General features: G+C 39.8%; 3 protein-coding genes across 3 annotated transcripts; all 3 read right to left on the bottom strand.

Annotated features, from left to right (window-relative positions):
• Positions 1-99: 99 nt before the first annotated feature.
• LOC109628329 (uncharacterized) lies at positions 100-8,988 on the bottom strand. Its single transcript, XM_069510267.1, has 20 exons — positions 8,832-8,988; positions 8,454-8,701; positions 8,226-8,374; positions 7,390-7,518; positions 7,125-7,286; positions 6,834-6,963; positions 6,621-6,754; positions 6,373-6,532; positions 6,175-6,275; positions 5,596-5,691; positions 3,628-3,767; positions 2,757-3,004; positions 2,494-2,642; positions 2,296-2,421; positions 2,058-2,219; positions 1,794-1,983; positions 1,218-1,342; positions 947-1,106; positions 754-857; positions 100-662 (listed from the first exon to the last, which is right to left on the bottom strand). The coding sequence occupies exons 1-20, from the start codon at positions 8,928-8,930 to the stop codon at positions 559-561; spliced, it is 2,916 nt and encodes a 971-aa protein (XP_069366368.1). The 5' UTR covers positions 8,931-8,988; the 3' UTR covers positions 100-558.
• Positions 8,989-10,391: 1,403 nt separating this feature from the next.
• Positions 10,392-13,349, bottom strand: mmp13a (matrix metallopeptidase 13a). The gene is made up of 10 exons (XM_020085519.2): positions 13,175-13,349; positions 12,817-13,064; positions 12,579-12,727; positions 12,232-12,360; positions 11,968-12,129; positions 11,730-11,856; positions 11,488-11,621; positions 11,211-11,370; positions 11,017-11,120; positions 10,392-10,896 (listed from the first exon to the last, which is right to left on the bottom strand). Exons 1-10 carry the CDS (start codon positions 13,271-13,273, stop codon positions 10,787-10,789), a joined length of 1,422 nt encoding a protein of 473 aa, XP_019941078.2. The 5' UTR covers positions 13,274-13,349; the 3' UTR covers positions 10,392-10,786.
• A 116-nt stretch (positions 13,350-13,465) lies between these two features.
• On the bottom strand, positions 13,466-24,971 carry LOC109628421 (neutrophil collagenase). Its single transcript, XM_069510266.1, is given in 12 exon segments — positions 13,466-15,294; positions 15,893-15,993; positions 16,721-16,880; positions 16,964-17,100; positions 17,206-17,335; positions 17,815-17,976; positions 18,390-18,515; positions 18,607-18,755; positions 19,461-19,717; positions 21,390-21,530; positions 21,533-21,601; positions 24,966-24,971. Coding segments are annotated over 12 exon segments (1,566 nt in total). The 3' UTR covers positions 13,466-15,166.
• Positions 24,972-26,636: the final 1,665 nt, after the last annotated feature.

Below are 26,636 nucleotides of genomic sequence, written 5' to 3'. Positions count from 1 at the left end.
CTATCCTTAGACAAAAGTAGATTCAACTGTAGAAATAAGAGTAGAGGTTGTGTTGGACCGGAGTTTTAATCATGAGGAAAAATCACACTCACATACATATGCATTGTATTTTAACTTTATTGTTCACATTTAAAACTTGATTACAGTGAATGTTTAGTTATGCCTTACAAACAAAGAAACAGAAAATGTAACAAAGAATAAAGCTACAATAACTCACGATGAGTTAAGGGAAAGCCATTGCTTTGTTGAACGCTAGCGCTTCGTGTGTGTGTGTGTTATAACAAAAACTGGCAACACCGTGCAGCAGCCTGCTGATCTCTTTTATTCTTTTAATATTTATATTTCAATTCCTAATCAACGCACAAATTATCATTCTGTTCTAAATCACTATTCTATTAAAAGGTAGGGAACCTCATCCAAAATATTAAAAAAGGTATCTATTGATTCATTGTCTAAGAAATCAAGATCTTAACCAAACTGATTAGAAGAATCCTTTCACCCAGTGTGTGTGTGTGTGTGTGTGTGTGTGTGTGTTTGTGTGAATGGAATATTGTTTTTTTAGTCACAATCCATCCATGCATAGTTTGAAAGGGTGCGAATCACTCTTCTTCGTTGGTAGTGGTACTCAATCTGTCTGGGTCCACTTGAAAAGTACAGGTAACCTGAAAAGAAGGGTACATCATCGACATCAAGCCAAACAGAAACATCATACTGCATTAGAGGGGCTGTCCCGCTGTCACCCCCGTTACCTACCACTGTTCGCGAAAGCAGCATCCACTCGATAGCCAATCCCAGGGAGCTCTATCTTTATGAGTCTTGGGTACCCAAAATCCATTCTGCCTTTCCTTTCATTGTAGCTATGAATAATATGAGAAAGGGTTTTTATCAATACATCAGTCTATGTAGGGATTCAGCCTATATGTATATGGATTTTCCCAGTACCAACCTCCAGTATTTGCGCCCCACAAAGATCAGGGTTTTGCTTGTAAATGGCACATGGACAGCAGCGTCCACCTTCTTGACGTATGGAGGGAGGCCAAAGCCCCTGAGAGGTTTGGGATAATCAGGTAGGACAGTGTTTCCACTGATCCTCCAGTAATGGTCCCCTATTGCATGAAAAGATAGACAATTACTAATGTGGTATACTCCTGGACACATTTATATATTTAATGGACCGGCATTTATTGATAACGAAATAAAAAGGTTTCATTTTGTACCTTCAAAGAAAATGACAGTATTCTTATACTCATAGGCAGCATCAACTTTACTGATTCCAGGCCAGACAGACTGGACACTCTTCATAGTGATACCGTCCCAAGAGCTGCTCCTCTTCCAGAAATGTCTGACCAAAAACAAAATGAAAATACTGTCATATGAGGGGCAACATGTTAATGTTAGGGTTGGTAGGTTGAAACACTTTTTTGAATTGTTCAAATCCTCACACCCAGATAGCCATCAATAAATAAAGATGTCTGCAAAAAAAAAGAAAAAAAAGAAAAAAAGCCTGTAATTCATTCAGACTGAATGGAATTATGGGCTGTCACAGGAGGCAGACATGACTGAAGCAGCAACAATAGTCAGAAGTAAGTGGGCAATTTATGTAAAAGTTGGCTTCTAGCAGTCGGCAGACAGAGCACGTTCATGTGTTTTGGGGGCGTAGCTTTGAAGAGAGAGCCAATGTCATTGGCTGCACTTTGTAGCCACCTCTTTTGACATTTCTAGGCTTACCAGCCCTAGTTTTAACATCAAACCTAAATGACAACATAAGAAAAAAAATTGAATAAATGTCTTACCCATCTCTAAAGAAGTAAAGGTTTCTCCGGATGGAGGTTGCAGCATCAAAAACGATGTCCCTTGTGCACCAATCTGGTGTGGGTTCAGGATCTAGCTCAGGTGTAGGTTGTGGTTCTGGCAAAGGTTTTATGGTAGGCTGTGGATTTGGTTCAGGTTCAGCCGCTGGTTGAACTGATGTTGCTCTGATTCCTTTAAAGGAAAAAACAGATTCTGTCAGGACATTCATCAAAAGTGCTTGAATGTAATTACACCATGCATCTCACCGTAGATAGCTTGTGCTCCCTGTATGTCGTCATCTGGCAGCTTGTACCCCTCTGTGTTCACATACTTATAGGTGGGATACATCAGCGCTGTCTGGACCTGAGAATGGGCCAGCCCAAGTGCATGGCCAAACTCATGGGCTGCTACCAAGAACAGGTTGGCTCCTGTACATACACATAAAGAAAGTTACTGTGGGTACTTAATTAGCTATGGAATCATATTGTCTCAATATTGCTGCACCTCCTGAGGTCAGAGTCCAGTTTTCATCTTCATCAAAGTGGGTGTCACCCCCATGACCCTCTCCAGGGGAGAATGCATGGGCCAAAACCCCACTCTGCCCATCAAATGGAGCAAAGTCTCCATGGTCTGGTGAGAACAAGGAGCAAAGTTACCACTAGATCAAACATTTTCTCAAAGGCACTGAAGGTACTGAGTTACCTCCACTCTTGAAAATGATCATGATGTCAGCGGTGCCGCTGTCAATCTGCTTGAAATCCAGAGGAATGACGTCACTGTAGATTTTCAGAGCCTTGGCTATGGTGGCATCCACGTCAACTTGACTCAGGTCCGGCGTGTAGTTTTTTATCCTGCATGTAGTGAGAGTGAAAAGGCTTTAAGTATTTAAGAGCTTTGTTGTGCTCTGTGTTTGTGTGAACTGCAGCCAGAACCTATTGTTCTGACATGGGGATCTTGCGTCGTACCTGTATGTAACCAGAGTCTTTTGCCACTTTGGTCGACCGTCGAAGTGGCTGTATTGGCTGACGTCTGTGAAGCCACAACGAGGGCGATTCATCACTTCCATAGTGTTGGTGTCTAAATGCCCTGTCACTTGCAGGCCGTAAAACTCCTGCATTTTTCTCAGAGTGTCTTCGAAGGAGTCGAGAGAGCTGCGCCAGACACTGTTGGGTGCACTGACGCCCACTTCAGAGAAAAACTGAGACAGATAGTCCTGGTCGAAGACAAAAAAAACCCAAATAAACCATTCTCATATTCAGCTAAGCTTATGATAAAATAATTTTGTGAAAAGATAAGTGAAAAGTTAGTTCAGGTTTTCATGAAATTAAAACCTTGTTTATGATAATGTTATTGGGCTGCTGAAAAAAATTAAGTTAATTAATTGTGTGGATATAACTTAATTCTAAATTAACATCTTTAATTTGTGTGTATTGAGTTTTTTTAGTTGGCTCCAAAATTTTCTTTATTCCGTGTATTTTTCTGCAATAGCCATTTACTGTTTTTACATCCAGTTACTTTCCTTTTCACTGTTTCACTGCTGGAGTTCAACATTCCTGCAAGGCACTCAGAGTGTAATAAAGCATTAACACTAGATTAAATACTGTTTGTGCATTTTATCTCAGCCCTACCAGCCCGCCTACAGGCTTGATATTTCTGAAATTGGAAAGTCCATTATTCATTTAATGTTAAAATTAGAACATGTGAGACTTCAATGTTTAACAAGGTTGAAATCAATAGTTTTTACAGAGTTACAAACAAAAAGCGAAATACTCCTCTCTCCCAAATCAGCAGCTTAAATAACACCAACAAATATTGCAATATTTGACCTCATGTTACCTGGGCTTTAGAGAGCTCTTCTTGGCTGGGTGAAGGGGTGGGCACCGCTCTGCAGAGGGCTACAACCACCACTACCATCACTGTTTTAAAAGCCAGCGCACCCTCCATGGCTCCTTTCTTCTCTTTATTAATCACGTCTGCTCAGCTCTGCTCTGATACGGGGCTGGAATGCAACTGATTTGTTATTTCCTGAAATGGTCAATTTCAGTGTTTTGGATGCGAGGGGTGCATGATAGGGCAATAAAACATTCCTGCAAGTGTCTGTACAGGCCCATTAGAGGAATGGGGATAATAACTGAGATGTGGAGTTAGAGGGCTTTGGAGAACCGTGGGCCTGTGAGGACATGGCGTTGATCAGAAAATGCACTGAACGAACCATCAACAGGAAGACAAGAGAGGACAAGAGTTAACATCTGCTTTTTCTCTGTGAAGTAACGTTGCACTTTGCTCTGACACCTCACCTCACATAGATCCTTCTCTTAATTTCAGTGAATACCAACATACAAAATGTATTGATTTAAATTGCTGTTACGTTGTGAAAATTACCTCATAAGGATTTGAGGAGCAAAACTTTTATACATATTAAATGTGATTATCAGACATTCAGAGCAGGACAAATGTAGTATACATATTTTATCCTGTACTGTGTGCACACAAATGAATCGCTCTTTGAGGATTTGAGTTCTTTTTGTTGAGTTGGATTTTATCTCCAATGTCACAACAAATATAATTATACATTCTTTTTGTGTAAAATCCTGTAATATTACTGTTTGCTTTAACATTTACACTGGCTGCAACCCAGAATCAACTTGTTTGACCAAGTCTCCAGTTTCTCTAAGAGAGAAAAAAACACACGGTTCACTCTGAAACTTCAGGATTCCCAATGAAACATAGCATAGGTACAGCATTACATTTTTACATTTACATTACAATTCCTCAGCCAGTCTGAGTCCACTGTTTGCTTTTGTTTTACATGTTAAAGGACTCCACACTTTCACACGCTGCGTTAAATGTAACAGTAAAATGTAAGCACGAAAGGAAATAGGTGGCAACACGGACTCCTGCTGAATGACCAATTATTCAGTCAACTAAAACATACATAACCTGAAATTAACTCCATTTCCTCCTTTGTTCTTTTTTTGTACTTTAATTTGCAGAATACAAGTTTGTGTTTTTAGTCTTACATGCTTTATGAAGAGTACATTACATAACAGATACAAGGGCATGTTGTCTCTACAGATTTTTTTACATCTCCTGATAAATGTACATATTTACATTGTTCTTCAGGCATTTTTATCGTAAATCAATGATGCTACACTGTTTATTTATGACACCTTTTCCAATTTTTTAAATGCATACATACAACATTTTCACAAGTTTTGAAGGATCCTGAGAAGTTAAAGAGGATTTCAATCATGAACTGATACTATGTAGGGAATTCAGTCCTATATTCTCAAAAGAGGACATTTCAACTCAATGTGGGGAGTCTGTTGGGGAGTCAGTCTGCCAATATGCTAGTTTCTTTAGAGACTTCATATAAAGAGTTGAACTATTAATGATGTATTTACTCAGCATTACCACTCAAAAACCTCAACTTAGAACTCACGTTTATAAGTTCTAAAGCAGTTAGAAACATAGAAAAAGTAGACTGAAACTACATGAACCATATTATCATAGGTTAATGAGTTAATTCCAATAAATTGCTTTGTGATGTGTGGACTTAACACATAAAGAAAATAAAAATGTAGAGAAGTATAAAAATAAAGTGTAACTTTATATTTAAACTTTTCAAAAATAAGGGGATTTTATAGACTTAAATATATTAATTATAATATTGAGAGTAAAATAGAAGATAAATATTCAAAATATAATGTTTATAACACTGTAACACTGTTAGTTGTACATTGAGTCTCATTCACATGAGTTACTATAACAACTCAGATGATAAACTGTGCTAGAAGTTAGTGCAGCGCAAGAAGTAGCTGTTCCTTAACACACGATACAACCTCCCGGTCTTCAGGTCGTACTCAAACATGTAGGGTCCGCTGTAGATGTACGTGAAACCTGCAGAACAGAGGCTCATTGTTAGTGTCTGTGATGGGAATAGTTTAGTAAAACGATGCATGGCTTCAGTAGTTAGAGAAGATTGATGCCGAACTCAGATGGAGGCTATGGGTCAGGCTATTGATCGATATTGGGGGTTTCCTTCAGTCATTGCAATGAGATTACAAGGCAATCAATGGTAACCCTAGTACGCTATGGCACTATATAAAATCGTAATTTTATACACTTTTGATTAAAAAATTAAAAAAGATATACAACATGATCCAGAGGGGGCTTTAGAGGTACTAGTAGACGGCTCAAGGTAGATAAAGTAACTTGTTCCTCAATGCACAGATGTGTGAGTGGTATTGATCTTCTCATCAATATCAAGTCATTGTATGAAGCAAAAAATGTCCAACCTTTCTTGAAAAAGCTGAAACATTTTGAGGATTGCTGATTCATTTGTCTGGCAAACTGTGAACAGCTTGTCATTTCACTACTCACCTCTGTACTGGAAAGCTGCAGTCACCTTGTTCAGTCCGGAGAAGGTCTGATCAACACGTTTGGGGAATCCAGGGTCCATGGTCTTCCTGGCATCATCATAACTGAGGAAACAGACAGTAATTAGATACATTCAATGAGGGTAAAGGGTAAAGAATTCATTATTCTGAAATCAGAAAATAATTTGTGCTCTGAACACACCTGTAGTAATAGTTGCCTGAAAAGAACAGAGTTTTGCTGGATTGTACGTCATAGAGGGCAGCATCGATTTTCTTCACGTGTCTTGGCAGACCAATACTGGTAAGTCTTTTGGGATAGCCACGCTCTAGATCATAGCCTCTGAATGCCCACACTTTGCGACCTGTAGGAGCGAAAAAGTTATAAACTCATAACTTCGACATCTTTGAAATAGAATCAGATTCATGTCGTCTGTCAAAGAGCACACGTACCTTTAAAGACAAAGATTCTGTCTGATTGCCGGCTTTCATAAGCAGCGTCGATTTTAACAGGGGCACTGGACCAGAAGTTTCTGATGAGGCTTTGCTGAGGTGTCCTGCTCTGAGGGTAGCTACGCCAGAAGAAGCTGTAAAGACAAGTGTTCTGTTGAGAAACAATCGATACAGAGATTTGGATAGCACTCTGTTGGACAAAATGTTTCAAACCGGTCTTTGAAGAAGAACATCTCTCCTCGCAGGGTGGTGACAGCATCTAATATCATTGTAGAATCACAGGCATCAGGGGTGGTTGGGGCAGTAGGTTTATCTCCAGAAGGATCCTTTTCAGGATTTGGACCTGGAATTTTAGAAAATTGAGGCGCCAATTATTTAGAAAGCCCTCCATCACATTGCATAAAACAGTTAATGCACCACAACAGATTGTGCAAGAGATCTGCAGACATCTTAGCAAAGTGCTGGTTGTGAAAACAGGAAACTGTCCAGTCAATCAGTACTAACCATAGAGAGACTGGATGCCGTTGACATCATCACGGGGCAGAACGAAGGTGTCAGGGTTTCTGTATGTGTACATAGGGTACATGAGTGCACCAGGGTCATCAGAGTGAGATAAGCCCAGGGAGTGGCCAAACTCATGGGCGGCTACCAAGAAGAGGACGTAGCCTACAGCAGAGAACATAGATTTTCCGGCAAGTTACAACATGTCAAAATACACGCTGACAGATTCTGTTAAATATTTCGCTATGCACATCGTAAATAAACTCACCTGCGTTGGAACGGAAGGTGAAGGTCTCATCATCATCAAAATGAGCATCCCCTCCGATGCCAGGAGACGGGGCGAAGGCGTGAGCGAGAGTGCCATCACGGCCGTCAAAGGGGTAATAATCTCCATGAGCTGTGGAGTAGGAGCACATTCAGGTCAGATTTTGAATGCAAATCAAAATCTTCCAATTGTTGCATTTCTGTAAAAAGCATCAGAGAGGATGACTAGAACACACCCCATTGCTCCCTGTTGGATCATCTCTGAGTCTGTGCACCTCACAACACAAAAATATGTCTTAATATTCCTTCAACACAAACATGAGCTGAGGAAAGAAACTTTTTCAACAACTTACAGACCCATAACAACAGTGAGGAAAAATAGCTTGGGGCACTGACATGCCACTGTGGAATGACTGTTGTCTCTTTGTTGTGTTGAGTGATGTGCACTATAGAACTATGCTGTAATAGTACAAAACAAAACTTATGCCAGTAATTGATTCATACTGTCTAGTTTCTCTGCATACTTTACACTTCCAATCCACCACATTTCAGAGGGACATATAGGCGTTTTACTTAATTTGAGTTAATCAAGTATAATGAAGGGCTATTTTATCGTGTCCCTACAATACTTAGGAGTATGTGATCAAAAGTTAAGTAAACACTATGACATTTATCCAGTGCTTATATACATTGATTTAGTAATAATAACACATGTCCAACATTAATAAAATAATCTGAAAGGAACTATCTTTATGCTGAGTACTTGATACTTTTTCCTAAGTAACACTGAGGATGTCTTGGTGTTATACTTTTACATGAGTAAAGTTCTTTTTCACTTACATTGGCGGCCGAAAGAGATCATGATGTCTGCGGTGCCACTGTAGATTCTCGTAAATCTCAAGGGAGTGACTTTGGCCCAAACCTGCAGGGCTTTGTCCATGGAGTGGTCCACCTCTGACCTGGACATGTCAGGTGTGTAGTTCTCAATCCTGTAGAACAACAGCAATATTATTAAATGGATCTACTACTATTACTCTTCCTTTCAAATCCTCTCTTCAGCCCATTCACCTGTAGGTAAGGCTGTTTTTCTCCCATTTGAGGTTGCTTCCAAACGTGGAGAAACGGGCGATGTTGCTGTCTGGAACGCCACAGCGGGGCTTCTTCATCATGGAGACCGTGTCAGCGTCTAGCGTCCCGGTGATCTGGAGACCAAAGAATCTCTGCATCTCAGCCAGCTTCTTGGTCACCTGGCTGATCCCCCGCCTGGATGCTGGACCTCTTTCCTCTGTTAGGTTGAAGAATGTCTTCAGATAGCTCTGTTAAAGATGATGAGAAATGAGTTGTCTACTGAAGGTCTTTTTGAATTTGTGGAGCTATGGCACCTCCCAAAATGCACCAATCGAATGTATATGAACTGCAAAATATTGAGAATGAATGCACACTTACCTCTGCCAAGATTTCATCCTGCACAGTAACTTCTGCTACTGGCACACAGTAAGCTGCCACTGCCAGGCTCAGTAAAACGCATACAGTGTAAGCCCTCATCCTTCTTTGTTGTGTGTCTGCACTGGAAACCAGCTGTTATATAGGCTGAGGAACTGTTGAGGACTGGGCGTGTTGGGCAACTTCTTCTTTGAGTCTCTGACACAGGGAGTAGGAAGTATACCATTTATGGATTGGTTTTGATTTGCTCAAACGACAGAACAGATCCCAGTGATCCTGTGAAGATGACATGACACTTGACCTGAAATAATAGATCTTAAAATTGTAAGAGTATTCATAGAATAAGTCATGTGGAAGTTTAGCTGCCAGTAATCATGTCATCATCTCATCAGATACCTTGTCATTGTGTATTAAACATGTTTGCTGATGTTTTTGTTTCTTAAATCATAATATGAGTACTATGCTGATGTTCTACGCTGATTCGTAAAGCTGAATGATGTGAATTTTACCCTCCTTATCCCTCAGGCTACTGTTTCTGCTGCTAACATAAAGATGTCCATTGTGAGTAAATACCGACAAGCTGGGTCATGTCCTTCTTATCTCTGCCTTAAACCAACCAGACTAGAGCCATAACAAAGTCCTTACGTAGAATTGTAGAAACCACTGGGGATCACTCAACAAGCCAAGCAACTTATCTCCTCATGTAACAGTTAGGTTTGTGTTTATGACTCATTATTAATATGGCTTCATCATATCCCTAATAAGTTTCAGCAGATCAAGATCACCTTTGAACAAACTTCAAGGAATTCTTATTCATCCTTATGTCTGTCATGATCTAGGGTTAGGGTTAGGATCTGTGAATTATATCTATTCATGTTACATTTGTAGATATATTATTGCTGATGGAATAAAATGAATATGTAGTGAGAAGAAAGCTAAAAAAGGAATTAATTCTGAATACAACCACGGAATACATTCCCTTTTACAACCACAAAATTTGAAGTGTTTGTGGTAAAATCTGTGACCAAATAGACTTGAGGTCTGTGCTGTGTATTAAAAAAAGTACCTTGTTTTAATTTTTTTTTTTTACAAATGGAAGATTAAATACTCCTTTGAAAAAACAATGTTCATTTCTCACTCAATTTGTAACATGGCATTGACAGTAAAGCAAAAAACCTGTTATTTAATCCATGCAAACAATTATTTCTGTTGTGTCTCCAGGGGAATATAAAATGTGGATATATTTTTTGCATTACACACATACAAAAACAACTGCTAATTCCTCAGGCCAAGACTCAGCAGTTGTCTTACACCTCAAGAACAAGGAACAGGCTTTTGGTGATGGTAATGTGTAAACCTCGTCAAGTACATGTGGCTCATAAAGGACTGATTCCATATATTAACACTGGTTTTTTTTGATGAAAAATGTGTCCAATAAATTGTCAAACAGCCAATATATAGAATTTGACTGACCAATTTTCAAAATGTTAATAAAACAAACATGGAGGAAGCTCATGGCAAATATTCATGCAGATTCTAAATAACAACAAAACACAATCAAAATATAAGCTGACAATTTTTATTTGCTAATTCACGCAACAATCAATTTTGACTGTCACAGTTTTGTAAACATCCTGAATACATACATTCAGTTCAACTTCATTAAACACAACAGCAATACTAAAACAGTGAATATTACTTGAATAAAGTAAAACAAATTTAAAGTTAAATAAAAAAACTGTGATTGAAATCACAAAATGATCATTTAAGAAAAGATTTGAAAAAAGGTATAAGGCTCTTTTCTGGAAACAGGCATTAAGCCAGTATACCCATAAATGTGTAACACTATAATTATATATTATAAAATATATAATTTACATATCATGGATGTTTTTTTTCATCTTTGGTGCCTTCATCTTGGTGCAGAGGAGCTACATTCACAGCATAAGTAAAGGGGTCTAGTAGTTTGTGCATGGTAAGAAGTAGTTGTTCCCGAGAACGCGGAACAATTTGCCGGTCAACAGGCTGTACTCGAACATGTTGGGTCCACTGTAGATGTAACCAAAACCTGCAGAGCACAGATGGTGGATGTTAGTTACTGTTTCAGGAAAAGTCTGGAAAGAATCAGAACTGTCAACATTTTCATTTTGTCTTGGAAAAGTATATACGAATTTGAATTGCCGCTCACCTTTGTACTGGAAAGCTGCAGTCACCTTGCTGGTCAGTCCAGAGAAGATCTCATCAACTCTTTTCGGGAATCCCTGGTCCATAGTCTGCTTGGCATCATCGTAACTGAAGGAACATAGACAGGTATTAGAATGATTCACTATTTAAAGAGTCAAATTAACATCCTACCTAAGGCAGTCACAGAAATGAACACACCTGTAGTATTCCCTGCCGACAAAGAACAGAGCCTTGCGAGTGTGCTTATTGTAGAGAGCAGCGTCAACTTTCTCCATGGTTTTGGGCAGACCAAAACTAGAGATTGACTTTGGGTAGCCCTGTACAAGGTTATAGCCGCTGAACGCCCACACTTGGCGACCTGCGGAAGTGAAAAATCAAAAGAGAATATTTTTGAGTGAACATAAGTAAAGATAAATGATCTTGACTTGAAAACAGTGCGATATAGGAGCATTAGGTGGACACAAAGAACAAATACCTTTAAAGAAAAGCACACTATCTAAGAAACGGCTCTCATAAGCAGCGTCGATATTGACTGGGGCACGGCGCCAGAAGCTTGTGATGAGTCTCTGCTCAGTCTTGGTGCTCTCGAAGCGGTTACGCCAGAAGAATCTGAGGACCCACATTCAAATCAGAAATCAACTCACAGGTCAGATCTTAAGTGGAGAAATAAATATTCTTGACACACATCAGCATTTAGATATTTGAGCATTCAGCTACCTGCCCTTGAAGAAAAGATTCTCTCCTCTCAGGGTGGCAACAGCATCCAAGACCATGGTTGAATCACAGACATCAGGGGTGGTGGGGGGTGGAGGTCCAGGGCTAGGAACTATGTCAGGGTTTGGACCTGGAGGTAAAATAAAACCAAAGTCATATTGCGTGTGAACTCACTGACTTTTGTGAGCAAGTCCTCTATCAGGGATTTTGGCCAAATATTTGTGATCCAGCTAATACTAACCATAGAGAGACTGGATGCCTTTGACATCATCATGGGGCAGAACGAAGGTGTCAGGGTTACTGTCAGTGTATGTAGGGAACATGAGTGCACCAGGGTCAGTAGAGTGAGACAAGCCCAGGGAGTGGCCAAACTCATGGGCAGCTACCAAGAAGAGGATATAGCCTACAGCAGAGAACACAGATTTACAGGTGAGTTACAGCTTCAAGTCAAATACACTGATAGAGTAGTTAGTAAGACTATTCTCTGTATGAACGGCAAACTCACCTGTGTTGGAACGGAAGGTGAAGGTCTCATCATCATCAAAATGAGCATCCCCTCCGATGTCAGGAGACGGGGGGAAGGCGTGAGCGAGCGTGCCATCAGGGCCGTCAAAGGGGGAATTATCTCCATGATCTGTGAAGAAGGAGCACATTCAGGTCAGGTTCTCTAAACCAAATACAGATTCAAAGCACTAACCTGTAAATCTAACAAATGACACCAGTTTTTTTTCAAATGCATCCTCTGCATCCTGCTATCATTGATCAGCTGTCCAACGAGATTCAAGAATCAGCAAACACCTAGACCTATCAGTAAACTGACAGAGAGTCTGCTCCTGTTGCTTTTACACTCACCTCCGCTTTGAAAGGAAATCATGATGTCAGCGGTGCCACTGTAGATTCTCGTAAATCTCAGGGGAGTGACTTTGGCCCAAACCTGCAGGGCTCTCTCCACGGAGTCGTCCACCTCTGAGATGGTCAGATCAGGTGTGTAGTTCTCAATCCTGTAGGACGATAAAAAAAACAGAATAAGCTCAGTATCATCACAAGTTATGCTCACAGTTCTCTCTAACACATTCTTCAGATCCTTCACCTGTAGGTAAGGCTGTTTGTCTTCCACTTGAAGTTTTCTCCAGTAATGGAGTAACGGGCGATCTTGACGTCTGGAACGCCACAGCGGGGCTTCTTCATCATGGCTATGGTGTCAGTGTCCAGATTCCCGGTGACTTTGAGGCGAAAGAATTTCTGCATCTCAGCCACCTTCTTGGTCAATGGACTGATCCCTCGTCTGACAGTTGGACCGCTCTCCTCTGTCAGGTTGAAAAATGTCTTCAGGTAGTTCTGCAAGAAAATACAAGTGTTAGATTCTTCATAGTGATGTGCATCAGTTGTACTGATCTTATTTTGTAGAATACTATACATGCATTAAGGAGCAAAGCAATTATACATACCTCTGCAAAACTCTCATCCTGACTTGTAACCTGTAATATTGGCACACAGTAAACTGCAGCTGCCAGGCTTAGTAGAATGCTCAGGGTGAAAGTCGTCATGATTCCTCGTTGAATTCACTGAACTACACTTGCTGGAGGCTGATGTTTTATAGGCTGGGGACTGGCCAGGTGGAGCAACTTACTTCTGGGGTCAGTGACTCATATCCCTTATATGTACAGAAGAGGAAGGGCAACTTTGATTGCTCATCCAACCAAAAAATTTCCAAAACAGACTCTGCAATTATGATGAAACGTCAGGTTTACTATGTATAACAGAGATTTTATTGTATATCAATGAAAAGAAAATGTTTTACAAAAAATAAAAATCATATAAAACAAACATTTAGAATTTTTAAGTCTGTATGTGCATCCAGAAGTGATTCAAAATGGAAACACTGAGGGGAGGTAGATGTTTGCATCGTAGAAACTGTAGATATTCATGTTAAAATGTATGAAAAATATATCCTAACTGACAAGGTGCCATAATTCCATCTTTTATGGCATATTGCAAAATATAATCAAAAACCCCAGAGGCACAATTACATCATCTTGTTTTTAGTAACATACGTCTGGATCTACAAAAGTCATTAAAAAAATATTCTCAACATTAGTCCTTTTGTTTTGACCTCATTTTGTATTTAATCAAAAGAAACGCTTGACTAGTGATTGAAAAGAGATAAATAATAGAGAGACAAAAGATCAATATCTGAAATAAAACATCCTTGGCAGAAGCAAAACCTGAAAAAACATCTATTGTGCATCACACTGAAGGTTGGCATGCAATGGATCTAGATCACAATGTAAAATGAATGAAGATTCAGGGACCAACAGCTTTTTCTTTTCTCATATGTCGTGTATCATCACAGTGGAACTTGCCCAGTGCATATATTAATTACGTTTAGTTCCTTATTTCAGTTCTTTGTGGATTATGTTCTTTACTCTTTTCTTCAATAGTTGGACCTTACAATCACAACCTCTCTTCTCCTGACCTGACGCTGTTGTTGCCTCTGCCAAGCCTGTGGCGTCACGATGCCTCGTAAAAAGTCAAAAAATCATTTATTGTTTGACTTAATAAAATAAGTAGTTATGTTTGTGTGATGGAACAAAGCACATGCACTGATGGACTCAGATCATCCTTCCCTGTGATAACTACAGAGGCTACTTTATTATTTCCTATATATATAAGCAAATTCATTATTCCAACACAGAACTTTATTCATTAAAATACATGTTTCAATGCAGATGATAAAATCTTGTATCATTGATTTGATAGAAACATTATTTTAGTCACGGTGCTGTACTGTATATACGTTTTAATTGGGTTTTACTTGTTGGAAGAGCTGTGTGATGTGTCTGTAAAACTCCATCTACACTTCATACATAACAGTTAATGGAAAGCTACCGTGCTGTCACTGTTAGCTAATATTGGAGATTGACAAGAACGGTAATTATTTAATTGTGAAACGTATTGTCTCACGTAAATGAAGCAACAGCTGTAAAACCCAGAATCTCAGAAGGAATAAGCATGTGTTAATCAAAAAATATAACAATTCATTTTTAAAATGATAACAAATATAAACATTACAATGTTTTCCCCATAATCAGTGACCAATTAATTACAGTGTCATAGTGATGCAAACATGAAACCATAAAATACATGCATGCAACCTTATGGAGTAGAAGGAGCATGAGTAACATCAAGAAAAACTAGAAAACATATAAAGCACATTTAATTTCTATGTTTAAAGTGACCACAACATAAAAAACTGTGATTGCACACCCTTATTACAGCATTGTATGACACATTGGCACACATCCACTTCTCTATTATTCAACAGTTCCAAGGTAATTTGTTGCTAAATGGAGATTTGTAACTCTTCACTGACAGCAGACACACAGCATCATCACACATCAAGCTTCATAGAGCACCTCCCTTCAATCATCTCCTCTCCATCAGTATTTCATTGTTTCTTTGTCCCTGTTGCATTCCAGCACGTCGTAGGCAGGGTTTGTGGAGACAACACTTTTTGTGTTAGAGTCATATTTATAATGAACGTTTCCCTTGAAGATGTGCACAAATCCTGTGGGGAATCAAGATTCATCATCAGGAATAATACAAATCAAGAGTATAATGTATATTATATAATGTGTAACCTTTTTCAACATCAGGATATTCTTCAAAGTAATGCCTGTGCTTTATTGGACAGGAACGCAACATCTTATATCTAAATATTCTCCTACTTTTAAAGGTCCAGTGTGTAAGATTTAGGTGAAAGGGAACTATTAGCAGAAATTTTGTTTAGAATAATCCCCATGATGTTTTCACTAGTTAGTTTCATCCAAATTGTATGAATTATACATTTACCCCAGAAAAGACCCTTTATATTTAAATACTTAAGTATTTACATTGAGGGGACCCTCTCTACAGAGGCCACCATGATTTTTACATTAGTCCAGACTGGACAAACTAAACACCTTTTGAGTTTTTAATGGCAACTGAAGCTACCACAGGTTCTTTTTAATGTTCAGAAGGAGAGGGTGAGGTGAGGGGTGTTCAGCTGCAACATGAAATTTCAACAATAGATCTCACAAAATTCTACACACTGAACCTTTAATTTAATCCAAGTATGTTGTTAAAATCCTATGCATGGTAGTTGTGAAGGAAGGTAATGAAACTACCATCATAGAAGACAGCTGCATCTATGGGTGCTAGAATCCCCGGCCACAGCTGCTCTATGAGAACAGGGGATCCCTCCATCTTCTTTTGCTGCTCATTATACCTGGGTACATAAAACAAACAGGGTAGAACTTGTCCTGCTTGTCAGTTAAAACACACTCCTCAGACAGGGGACAATCTTTGGTGAGTATGGTTACAGATTTCATGTTGTGTCTTATGATACCAACATCATTGCATCATTGTACCCAAGTTGTATGAGAAACAGCTGAGTTGGTGACAACATGACATTGGGTTTTACTCACACAGGCAAAGCTGTTATTACATCAAAACATAATAAGGAAGTAGTGTGGACATGTCTAGTATGGTCTACTCAATATACAGCATGGTAGTGTTCAATGTGAACGTATTTCAACAACAGCATTAAAAACTGTGGCATTAAGAATATACTTACTTAGTAAATTAATCTTTATATGTATTATTGACCTACAGTAACACAAACCATCCAAGGCAGAGACGATTATCAAGGAAGGGTAAGACTCTAAGTAGAGCTCACTGCTGCTTGACTTGACAAAGTACACAGTCTACAGAGGCCGCCATATTTTTTACATTAGTCCAGACTGGACAAACTAAACACCTTTTGAGTTTTTATGACAACTGAAGCTACCACAGGTTCTTTTTCATGTTTGGAAGGAGAGGGTGAGGTGAGGGGTGTTCAGCTGCAACATGCAAGTTCAACACTTGATATCTCTGTAAAACTTGCCCTTTAGAGTTAGATAAGATGAGTCTGGTAATAAGGAAAGAATTGTGGGAGATTGTAGCACAGTACATACTTCCAACACTCATGACCAGTGAAGAACACAGTGTAGTGGTCATTTCTGAAATGAAGAGCAGCATCTATTGATTTTATTCTGGAGGGGAAGCCCAAGTCTGAGATGTTTCTAGGAAAACCTTCCTCCAGTTTCTGCCGCTTCAGCATCCAGTACTGATGACCTGAAACAAAAACACTACTCTTACATATACACAGGTATTGAAGTATATACATTCTTTAGTAGAAAAAATGATCGTGTTGTTACCTTTGAAAAACACATTTACATTCCTCTCCCGATTCTCATAGACAGCATCCAAGAAGGGAGGTATAATGTCCGCCCACAGACTGCTAATGAGAGTGATCCCTGTCTCCTCAAACTGAGGATGTTTGCGCCACATGAATCTGAAAGGTCAGGAAGTTCTTTTTTTCATTATCCTTAGACCAAAGAAACACCAGATGTGAGTCGGGTTCTTTCATTATATACACACACTGGAAGAGTTTACATACCTGTCTTTGAAAAACAGGACCTCCTGTTGTAACTCTGTTACAGCATCAAAGGACAAATCTGGATCACATTTATCAGGTGTTCTCGGAGGAGGATTTTTTGAGAATAATGAAGCAAAACCGGGACTGATACCTGCAGCCCGGTAAAAAAAAAGATGAAAACACATTGCACTTGTTCCCAACACATTTCCCTCTAAGGTAAATTCAAATAATAGCTGCATGGTAAATGCAAGAATCACTTTCAAGACAAAATCTTGATTGCCTGCAAGTAGTACATTTTCACAGACAGAAGTAGATAATATAAACCTTTGAATTTAGATTTCAAAATAAATTGTTGATGCTTGACAAATTGCTTCACTGGTACTAAACAGATTTCAGCAGTATAATGATGAAACAGAAGGAGGATGCTGTGGTTTGTAGCTTATTCCCACGCCCCTGCAATGTGAACAAACACACAAAATTCGTATCTACACAAATGTGTCACAAAAGTGTCACCTGGCTAAACTGACAATATTTGTAATATGTAACGGGTCAAAAATAACCCAAATACATTTCTGCATTCAAATCAATCCAAGCAGTAAAAAAGGTGCTCCTGAAACCAGCTGAACTCACCATACAGGTGTTGGATGTCTTTGACATCGCGGAAGGAGAGCTGCGGCTCATAATTTGAGACAAAGCTGTATGCTGGGTACATAATGGCTCCAGGGTCAGATGAGTGGGACAGGCCAATAGCATGGCCAAATTCATGGGCTGCCACAGCAAATAGATTGAAACCTTGAACAGGAAGAGAAGCCATGTGAGGGTTTGAGGTACCCATATAACCCAACCAAAACACATTGTGCACTTTCACAAGCAGAGAAGTGTCACAAGCAGAGAAGTGTTGGCAAATCCACCATTATAATAGCAATCCGCCGAGCTGCAGGTGTGGTAGATGGCATTCAGATGGGTTTATTGCACAGTACGCCCAAGACACACCCATTATTAATTAAGAGTAAGTAAGTACAAATCTTTTGAAGCATGTGCCTGCTGCTGTGGCCTGTGTTTCATGGTGAGCTTTGGAGTCATCCAAACTATATTTCCAGGCTCTGTGCTTTACTCTCACCAAAAAAAAAGGATATTTCTTGACATTTAACAAAAGACTAGACTTTAAAGAGAGATGTCTCTTTTGAGGTTCTTCACTCTTGTACCAGTAGAATTAAAGCTCCAGTCTTCTTCAGCATCAAAGTGCACATCCCCACCAATCCCAGAGCCAGGCAGAAAGGCATGAGCCAGGATTCCTCCTTTGCCATCAAAAGGTGAGCCATCCTCATGGTCTGCAACAAACAGTGCAAATTGTATGACATATGTCAGTGTCAGGATTGCTGTGTCAAGTTGTTTGTGTTGGGAGATCTCTTCAGATCTTACCACCATTGTGAAAGGAGATGACAATGTCAGCCTCTTTCCTGCTCCGTTTGCGAAATTTCATCAGTGCAACGCTGGACCAGAGTTTCCATGCTGCCCTGACGGCTTTGTGAACCTTAGAGGCTGAGATGGGAAGGTTGGAGTCAGCAATCCTGAGGCACATATGCAGAATTTTACTACTTGATGTACTTTATCTTCTTTTTTCAGTTCATCCAGCACGTAGTTTGCAACCAAGTACCTGAACACCATAGCTCGTCACAGCCACGCCCAACTCGCAATGCCTGACAACTACTAGAAGCCGACTAATCTGTGACTCGCTCTCCAATGTCTGGCTCTTGCCTCTGCTTCAGCAGTGTAGGCTGTGTCTCCCCAGCTGAAGACTCTGGGAGAGTGCTGTGCTGTGAGAGCATTGGCAGGGTGCGCACAGACAGGTCAGTTAGTGACCGACAGGTATGCCTGCAAATCATTTCATTTGCTCCGAGTGAAATGATTGGTTGTGTTTATCAAACCTCTTTTCCAATGGTCAGTGAAACACACTAACACCTGCACACATCTGGCTTTTGACTCTGCAATGGGAATGGATTCAATCAGCATTAACTCCCAGGTCAAATGACAACCTGGGTCAACACAGATTTTTATCAACTCCGGCTCTGATGGGCATTGACGGAAACCAGACACAGTTGAGAGAGCACCTCAGTTTTTGGTGAATTCGTAACATGGCATGCTGATATTAGCATTTAGCTCACATCAAAAAACTGCTGCAGTCTGTGACTTGACCTAATGGGATGGGATGGCTTCTTCAGTTAAAGTCACATCTACACCTTTTAACTGCACTGCTGCATATGATCACTACTAACCTGTAGCTGAGGGTGCTCCTCTTCCATCGGATTGTTTGTCCAAATGGTTCCACATCCGACAGACCACAGCGCGGCCTCTTCATAGCTGCCAGAGTCTCTTTGGTCAGCTCTCCGCTCGGAGGTAACCCAAAGAAGCGCTGCATGCTCTGCAGCTTATCACAGAGTTCAGTCCTCCACTCTGCATCTCCACCTGAGTCTGCACTCCTCCTCTGTCTCTGTGGTTTAGGCCGGTAGTCGTAAAAGTGCCGTAGATACTCCTGAAAATGATTAGTCAGTCAGCATGCTGAGATTTCTATCTGTTGAACTGGGAAAAAAAACACACGCTGACAATAACTGCTTGAAAACTATTTGTCGAGTAACATAGAATGCCACACTGGTTGAGGAGTAACATAAATGACAAAAAAACAGTCTTTACACATTCCAAACCTTTTCTCCCACCTTTAATAACGGTACGCTGTGATGTACTCGCGTGACTGTAGGTGCTGACAGCAGCTACACAAGACACAAAGATTGTGTAGCCTGCAGCTCTGTAAACATTTGTACATTATGGCCAGATGTTGTTTACTGTCTCTACTCCACCAGCCCTGTAATGCTAGTGCTGATAATTGGAGACAAAAATGTGTAATATGGTTAATGAATACAGAAAAGAAACGAGTTAGTAAACAAGTGGTATAATTGCTGTATTGGAAGTAATATTAGTAATACACATATCCACGTATCAATAAATCATTCAGTTAAAGGTTACGCACACAAAATATGTGCAAATAAAACCCATATTAATTTGACTACTTTGGGACCAATTAATAAACTATTAAAAAACTAGCAGCGGGGGTTGATATTGGTGGATTGGACAAATATAAACACATTTGAAATTTTTCATTGAACACAATATGAAATTAATGTTTGACAAACAAGGAATCAACTTTAATAAAATGCACTCTTAAGTTGGATAAGTTTGATCAAACAACATATATGAATGACTATTTATCACCAGTTTTTGATTCTTCACAGTTTGACATGCTGCTGTCATTTTTTAGAATTTATTGACTTTCAATGTCTAGGCTAATCAAACGACCACAGTTTTGCTCCTGGGAGTAATCTGCAGATAATATCATTAAAAATGCAAAATGAAAATCTGTGATCTCAGTTAACAAAGCCATTATAAACAATATTTATGATAAGTTAACTTGGACATTTTATGGAAGTTTATCTGGAAATGTTTTAATCCATGTCAATGCGATGCCAATCTGACATTGAATCACAGGATTGATGGTCTGTTATGATAGCTCTGTGTGTGGCTGCAGTTTGGTCTGCTGTTATTGATCCACCAGATAATGGGTGTGCGGACTCTTGCAGACGTTCACAGGGAGACCTCGTAAAGAATCACTATCAGTACTTTACTTCAGGTGTGGTTTCACAGGGGGCCAGCGTGTCAGACACATAGTTGATTGGAACATGACTTTGTGCATTATAGAAAAGGTGTGTTTACAGTAAACACTGTGAATAATAAATCCTAGTCAATTAACTTCATCAATCACCAGAATAATAAATTAACATCCCAAAACAATAGGGAGTAAGGTACTTCCAGAGAAATGTTTTTCTGTGTATGAACACTGCATGGTTTATCTTCTATCACAGAAACAGTTCTATAAGCACTTTGCTTGTGGACCTGTGAAAACATGCATGATACAGTATTTTTCTGGAAGTGCATCTTGGGTCAACAGTCATTAAAGAAGCTTCTAGGGAAACTTAACTAATGTAACAAATCACTATTGTACCTCCCAGCCTGAGGTAATGGGGCTGTAAAGCCTCACTAAATCCAGAGTGAGCTTTGCATAAATAAAACACCGAACACAGACCTGTAAATCTAACAGACTGTCTTTACTTTTTTAAACAGGTATCGTATGAAATGTACAAAATGACAAATACCTCTGCAAACTCCTGGTCAGCCTCAGCTGCTGCAGCGTGGGGTTGTGCAGGAAGAGGGGCTCGGACAGGCAGGCCCATCACAGGGGCCAGGCCGGACATCAGGAGAGTCAGGAGTCTCAGCCAGAGCATCTTCAGGTTTGTCCCAGCAAGTCAGTCTGAGTCGTGCTGCTGCTGGTACACAGGGCTGTGTGCAGAGCTGCAGTGGGGACCACCTGTTAATTATGTGTAACTGCTCCTGTCCCAACAAGAACTGCAAGTGGCTCCACACATAACAGGGTCTTCTTTAATGTCTCTTCAAAAGAAAAAATCAGAACAGTGTTCACAAAGCATCTCAGAGTAGGTAATCAGTCGTGACCAGCCTTATTAGCAGCATTTCTTAATATGTTCACATGTAGTAGTTAAACATTTTGTCTGCATACTTACCTTGTAGATCCCCTCCAAGGTTTATGGGAACTGAAGGGCTGCCAGAGCCTACAGCTGGCTAAGATGACAAAGACAGTACATGAGAAGAACTGAAATAAAAACAGGAATGCTACAAAGATGAAATCTAGATTTTGTTTTTGTTAGGTATAATCATGTAGCTGGATCAGACAGACAAACTAAAAGAGAAACCAACATAATGTATCCTAGTGAGGTGTTGGGCGACCGGAACAGCTTCAAGGCCTCTTGGCATCGATTCGAAAGGTCTAACACAATTCTTACAAAACATATTCCTCACTTGATGTTTGGAAAATGGTGGTGGAGAGAGCTGTCCACAATCAGAATCAGTCCACAAACTTGGAACAGAGTTGAGATGTGTTGACTGTGAAGGCCACAGATTCAGTGACCCTTGATGCCCTATGGAGCTGACATCCAGGAGGAGATCAGCTCCACTGGAAGAGAAATGTTTAGAACTTGGATAGAAGTGATCTCTCAGAACAACTTGATATTTACTTGCAGTGATTGTTCCCTCTAAGAGGACAAGTGGACCTGAACCACAATTTACATTTGTAGATTCCCTCGTGAAATTTATTCAAAGAGCGCTTTTCAAGGCAACCACTCAAAGCATAAGTACAAGTACAAGCCATACACACATGCATCCAGCTCTACTATCCGTAGTTAGATGGTTGGCTTCTGTGCCCAGGGACACTTCAGAATGACCCGGGGATCGAACCAGCAACTTGTGTACACTTAGTGGACAACCCTCTCTTCCTCCTGAGCCACATACCCTATAGTGGTCAGGTATTTAGGCCTGTACTGTTCTGCAGTTCTCCTCTGCACACATGTTTCACATGGTTGGGATACAGTGTGTGTGTATGTATACATGTGTATGTTTAGTAAGTAGCATGTAGTTACAGTAAAGGTATGTGCATTGGATTTGCATGAATGTGGTGTTATGGAATATTACAGTGTTATTTTATGGCAGCAGTAAATTGAGGGGTTAAAAACACAGATAGGCACTCTGGCTCACAGCCTACAGACATGAATAAATTACAGTCTTTATCTGTCTTACTGTCTGCAAGGTGGAAAAATGAAGATTTATTGCTCTGCATCCTTTATTTCTTTTGCATGTAATGATCCTGGCACTCAAGTTTAGAATGTTGCTAGTGTGCATCCTGTAGCACACTTCAAGAATGCTTCAGAAACTTCAGAAGATCACCCTGTTGCCTGTGTTAAAATGAGGAATGTGAAGCATCATTAGTTCTACTTTAGTAAAGGATTCTCAAATAACAAAATACTCTTTTAGCACATCAGCACCACATTATCATAAGTAGCAGGACTTTGAAAAGATTGTGAAAGAAACTAAGTTGATTCCAGAGAAAGAACCAGATGGACTTTAAGGAAGTTGCCTCTTCTGCAGAGGATGAAATGTTTGGTATTCAATCTGTGCAGTAGTCAAAGGGATTTCACTGTTTCGCTGTTAGCTTGATAACAAAAAGATTTTTGATACTGAAGGAGTATCCTTTTTTTTTCTTTACCCTCGGGATATATTAAGACATTATTCTCGATATCTCTGGATCTGTGCCAAAACTTCACCAGTGACATCAGAACCAGCAGCGTTTCAGTAAGTGCATTCAGCTGATCAGCCTCTGCATCTCTGGCATTCCCAACATGAGTCACCTCAGCGCTGACGAGGACTCGCTGTGTTTTACACCTGAAGCAGGGTCAGAACCTCAGTGACTAATCACAATCTAATCACCAGGTTCAACGAAACTCGAGTCAAAGGAAATGGGAGCACAGGGAAAAACCTGCTAATGGCGCTCATTAAGACTCTATTACACAAACATTGACACTGACTCACAGCCTGCTGCGGCTGTCCCTGCAGGCCAACCCTGGATTTGAAGTTTCCAAAAAACTCTGTCCCATCATATGAATGAAGTGCCGTCGTTTTGAAAGATCATTTTGATTTAAAATGATAGTTCTCTCTACAAGATGATGTCTGATGTTTGTTTGTTTTCAGCATGAACAGATTGTGCTTCACATGACTCTGCACACTGCTCTAAATCTGTTGCATAAATGCATAAACATTAAGCATTTGTCATTTCCCCCTTCTTGTCACCTTGAGCAGAAAATAATACATTATTTAAAAGATCCTGATAAACAGGTAAATGCAACTCAAAATAAAAACTCCCACATCTGGGATTTCTCTCCATTTACATTATATGTTTATGTTTATATGTGGGAGTTTAGGGATTTTAACAGATCGGTCACCTGCTCTTCTCCTCCACCTCCTCTCAACCCATGAGTGAGGTTGAGTCATATATATATGTGTCAATGTTTTTCTGCAGAAACTCGCCATAGTTGTGATGACATGACAGTTTATTGTCTTTGTAAACTCCAGGATTCCTCTGATCGACAGTGTGTGTGTGTGTGTGTGTGTGTGTGTGCATGTGTGTTAGTCAAAGTCTGATTGATGTGTGCACAGAAAGATGACATTTTCTGGATCTGTGGTATGACCATTGTGTTTTCACAGCTTACTGAACACCAAAATGCTGTTGCAAATTATTTGACACTGAAAGGATGTGTGTGTGTTCATAACACGATAGCACGATTGGCACTGAGTGCCTTTTCAGAACAGTGTTTATATACAATGTCCTGGGAGGAATGCGGTGCAGCCTTAGGATGTTGTAATTATTCTTTGTCAAAACTTGCTGTTCTCACACAACACTGAAAGATGCACGGAGGACAATTGCAGCCAAGTAATATACAGTTTGACTTGTCAGAGCACGTCAGTTTACTTGTTTTATTTTACACAGTTTGACTCTAACACTGTTGGAAATGATGCCTCACAAAATCTCTTTGTTGTGACTTTATGCTCAGGTTGTTCGTTTCATGTTATGCCTCTGTTATTCCCAGTAGGTGTCTGTCAATATGTGAGAAGTATCTGGGAATTAGAGTGAGTGAGTGCGTTGCCCTTGTGGCTCATGAAGCAAAATTAGGTTTCAGCTGAAAAGGTAAAGGAAATAAGTCACGTATGTTCACTCACTGCCCTTTGCAGCTTATTTCCATGTTAAAATATTATGTATCACAATATACAACCTGTATGACAACTTGTACCATTATATTGTGGTATATATTGCTTTATTCCCTGTGTACTGTCATTATGCGTTATCTTAGTGTTCACATCATGCTCTACTGCACACACAACAAAACAAACGTAATAATCTTACAGGAACAAGCCCACAGTGGGTTTTTTTAGGTGTTGGTGATGAAATAATAGAAAATGAAATCAGCATGTCTTCTAAATAAGGACAGTTTCCTCAATCTCTCCATATCAAGTGTTGTATGGTTTGGTGAATAAGTTGTGAAGTAATGTTTGTCAAAACGGTGATGTTTGGTCACACTGAGCCACAGGAAGCTCTGAACTGCACCTAGCAGAGGAGTTCATTAACAAGAGTTACTACCATTTTGAGGAAGTGCTGATTTTATTATCTATCATTTCATCACCACAAACACCAAAAAAAACACTGTGGCCTTGTTCCTTAGTAAAACAACGTGTCTGTGGACGTGAAATTTTCATTAGTTTTTATTTTTATTTAGTTTTTCAGTTAGCTTTTTTATTTCAGTTTAGTTTTAGTTAATTCAACAAGTGATTTTGTAGTTTTAGTTTAGTTTTTATTTTGAGGAATCGACTAGTTTGAGTTTAGTTTTTATTTAGTTTTAGTCTTAGCTTTAGTTTTTCCAGGTATTAAGAGAAAGCCTTGACATGTAGAAGCTGAAAAAGGATGAAACAATGTGTGACACCAAATATGGTTAATCAAGTCCCTTAATTGCATTCTTTAACCATCACCTGCAGGACAGGCAGTAATCCAGGGAGAAAATGAAAAACGAAGCTGAATTTATCTGCAATTCACTTTAGTTTTATTTAGTTTTGCATTGTTCATTGTCGTTTTTATTTCTATTTCAGTTAACTAAATAATTTTTTCATTGCTAGTTTTAGTCTTAGTTTTCGTTAACTATAATAACCCTGGTCTGTGGTGGACTCAGCTCAAAGTATGCATCAGCCGGCCTCTCTCAAACAGTTAGTCGCTGTTTTTAAAACTCTCTGAGTTCCTGCGTGAAATGAGTCAATCACAAGGAACTGCCCGTGGGATCCAGAGAAGACGCAGGGATGTATTGTTTGTGTTGTTGTGTTTGCAGTAGAGCATGATGGGACACCTAAACATAATTTCTGAGGTTCCTGTGAATGTTAGGGGCAAGATGTGAGACTTAAGGGTTAGGAATGAACTGATCATGGTTACGGTTAGGGTTTTGTCAGGGCTGTCCATAATGAATAGAAGTCAAAGCTAAATCCTAATGAGGATAGCTGGACAAACTGTGGGCAACATGGTGGTGTGATGGTCAGCACTGTTCAAAGAACTGGTTTGAATCCCAGTTTGGCTGTGTGGAGTTTGTATGTTCTCCCCCGTGTTCACGTGGGTTTTCTCGAGGTACTCTGTCTTCCTCCCACCGTCCAAAGACATGTGAGGTTCATTGGAGACTCTAAATTGTCCGTAGGTTTGTATTTGAGAGTCAATGATGTTTGTCTCTGTATGTTGGCACTGCGATACACTGGCGTCCTGTCCAGAGTATAGCCTGTCTCCAAGGATTAGCAGGTGTGTGTGTGTGTGTGTGTGTGTGTGTGTGTGTGTGTGTGTGTGTGTGTGTGTGTGTGTGTGTGTGTGTGTGTGTAGGCCATGACCCGTAGATTTGTAGTACCCCATACAACAAGCAGCCATGACAAAACCAAATGTTTTAGCAAGTGGCCCTGAAGTTAAGCATGAAGGC

This window comes from Paralichthys olivaceus, chromosome 15 (assembly GCF_024713975.1).
Source record: "Paralichthys olivaceus isolate ysfri-2021 chromosome 15, ASM2471397v2, whole genome shotgun sequence".
NCBI lineage: Eukaryota > Metazoa > Chordata > Actinopteri > Pleuronectiformes > Paralichthyidae > Paralichthys > Paralichthys olivaceus.
Note: the sequence above shows the minus strand (reverse complement) of the source record. Positions and strands in the feature narration are given on the sequence as shown.

Excerpts from the sequence above, each read along its gene's own strand:
- LOC109628329 (XM_069510267.1), bottom strand. The coding sequence starts at position 8,930 with ATGAGGGCTTACACTGTATGCGTTTTACTGAGCCTGGCAGTGGCAGCT. Across the intron at positions 6,755-6,833 it reads ATGTTCTTCTTCAAAGACCG|CTTCTTCTGGCGTAGCTACC; the intron begins GTTTGAAACATT and ends TTGTCTTTACAG. Across the intron at positions 1,343-1,793 it reads CTTTACTTCTTTAGAGATGG|ACATTTCTGGAAGAGGAGCA; the intron begins GTAAGACATTTA and ends GTTTTTGGTCAG.
- mmp13a (XM_020085519.2), bottom strand. The coding sequence starts at position 13,273 with ATGACGACTTTCACCCTGAGCATTCTACTAAGCCTGGCAGCTGCAGTT. Across the intron at positions 13,065-13,174 it reads AGGATGAGAGTTTTGCAGAG|AACTACCTGAAGACATTTTT; the intron begins GTATGTATAATT and ends ATTTTCTTGCAG. Across the intron at positions 10,897-11,016 it reads TGCAGCTTTCCAGTACAAAG|GTTTTGGTTACATCTACAGT; the intron begins GTGAGCGGCAAT and ends TGTGCTCTGCAG.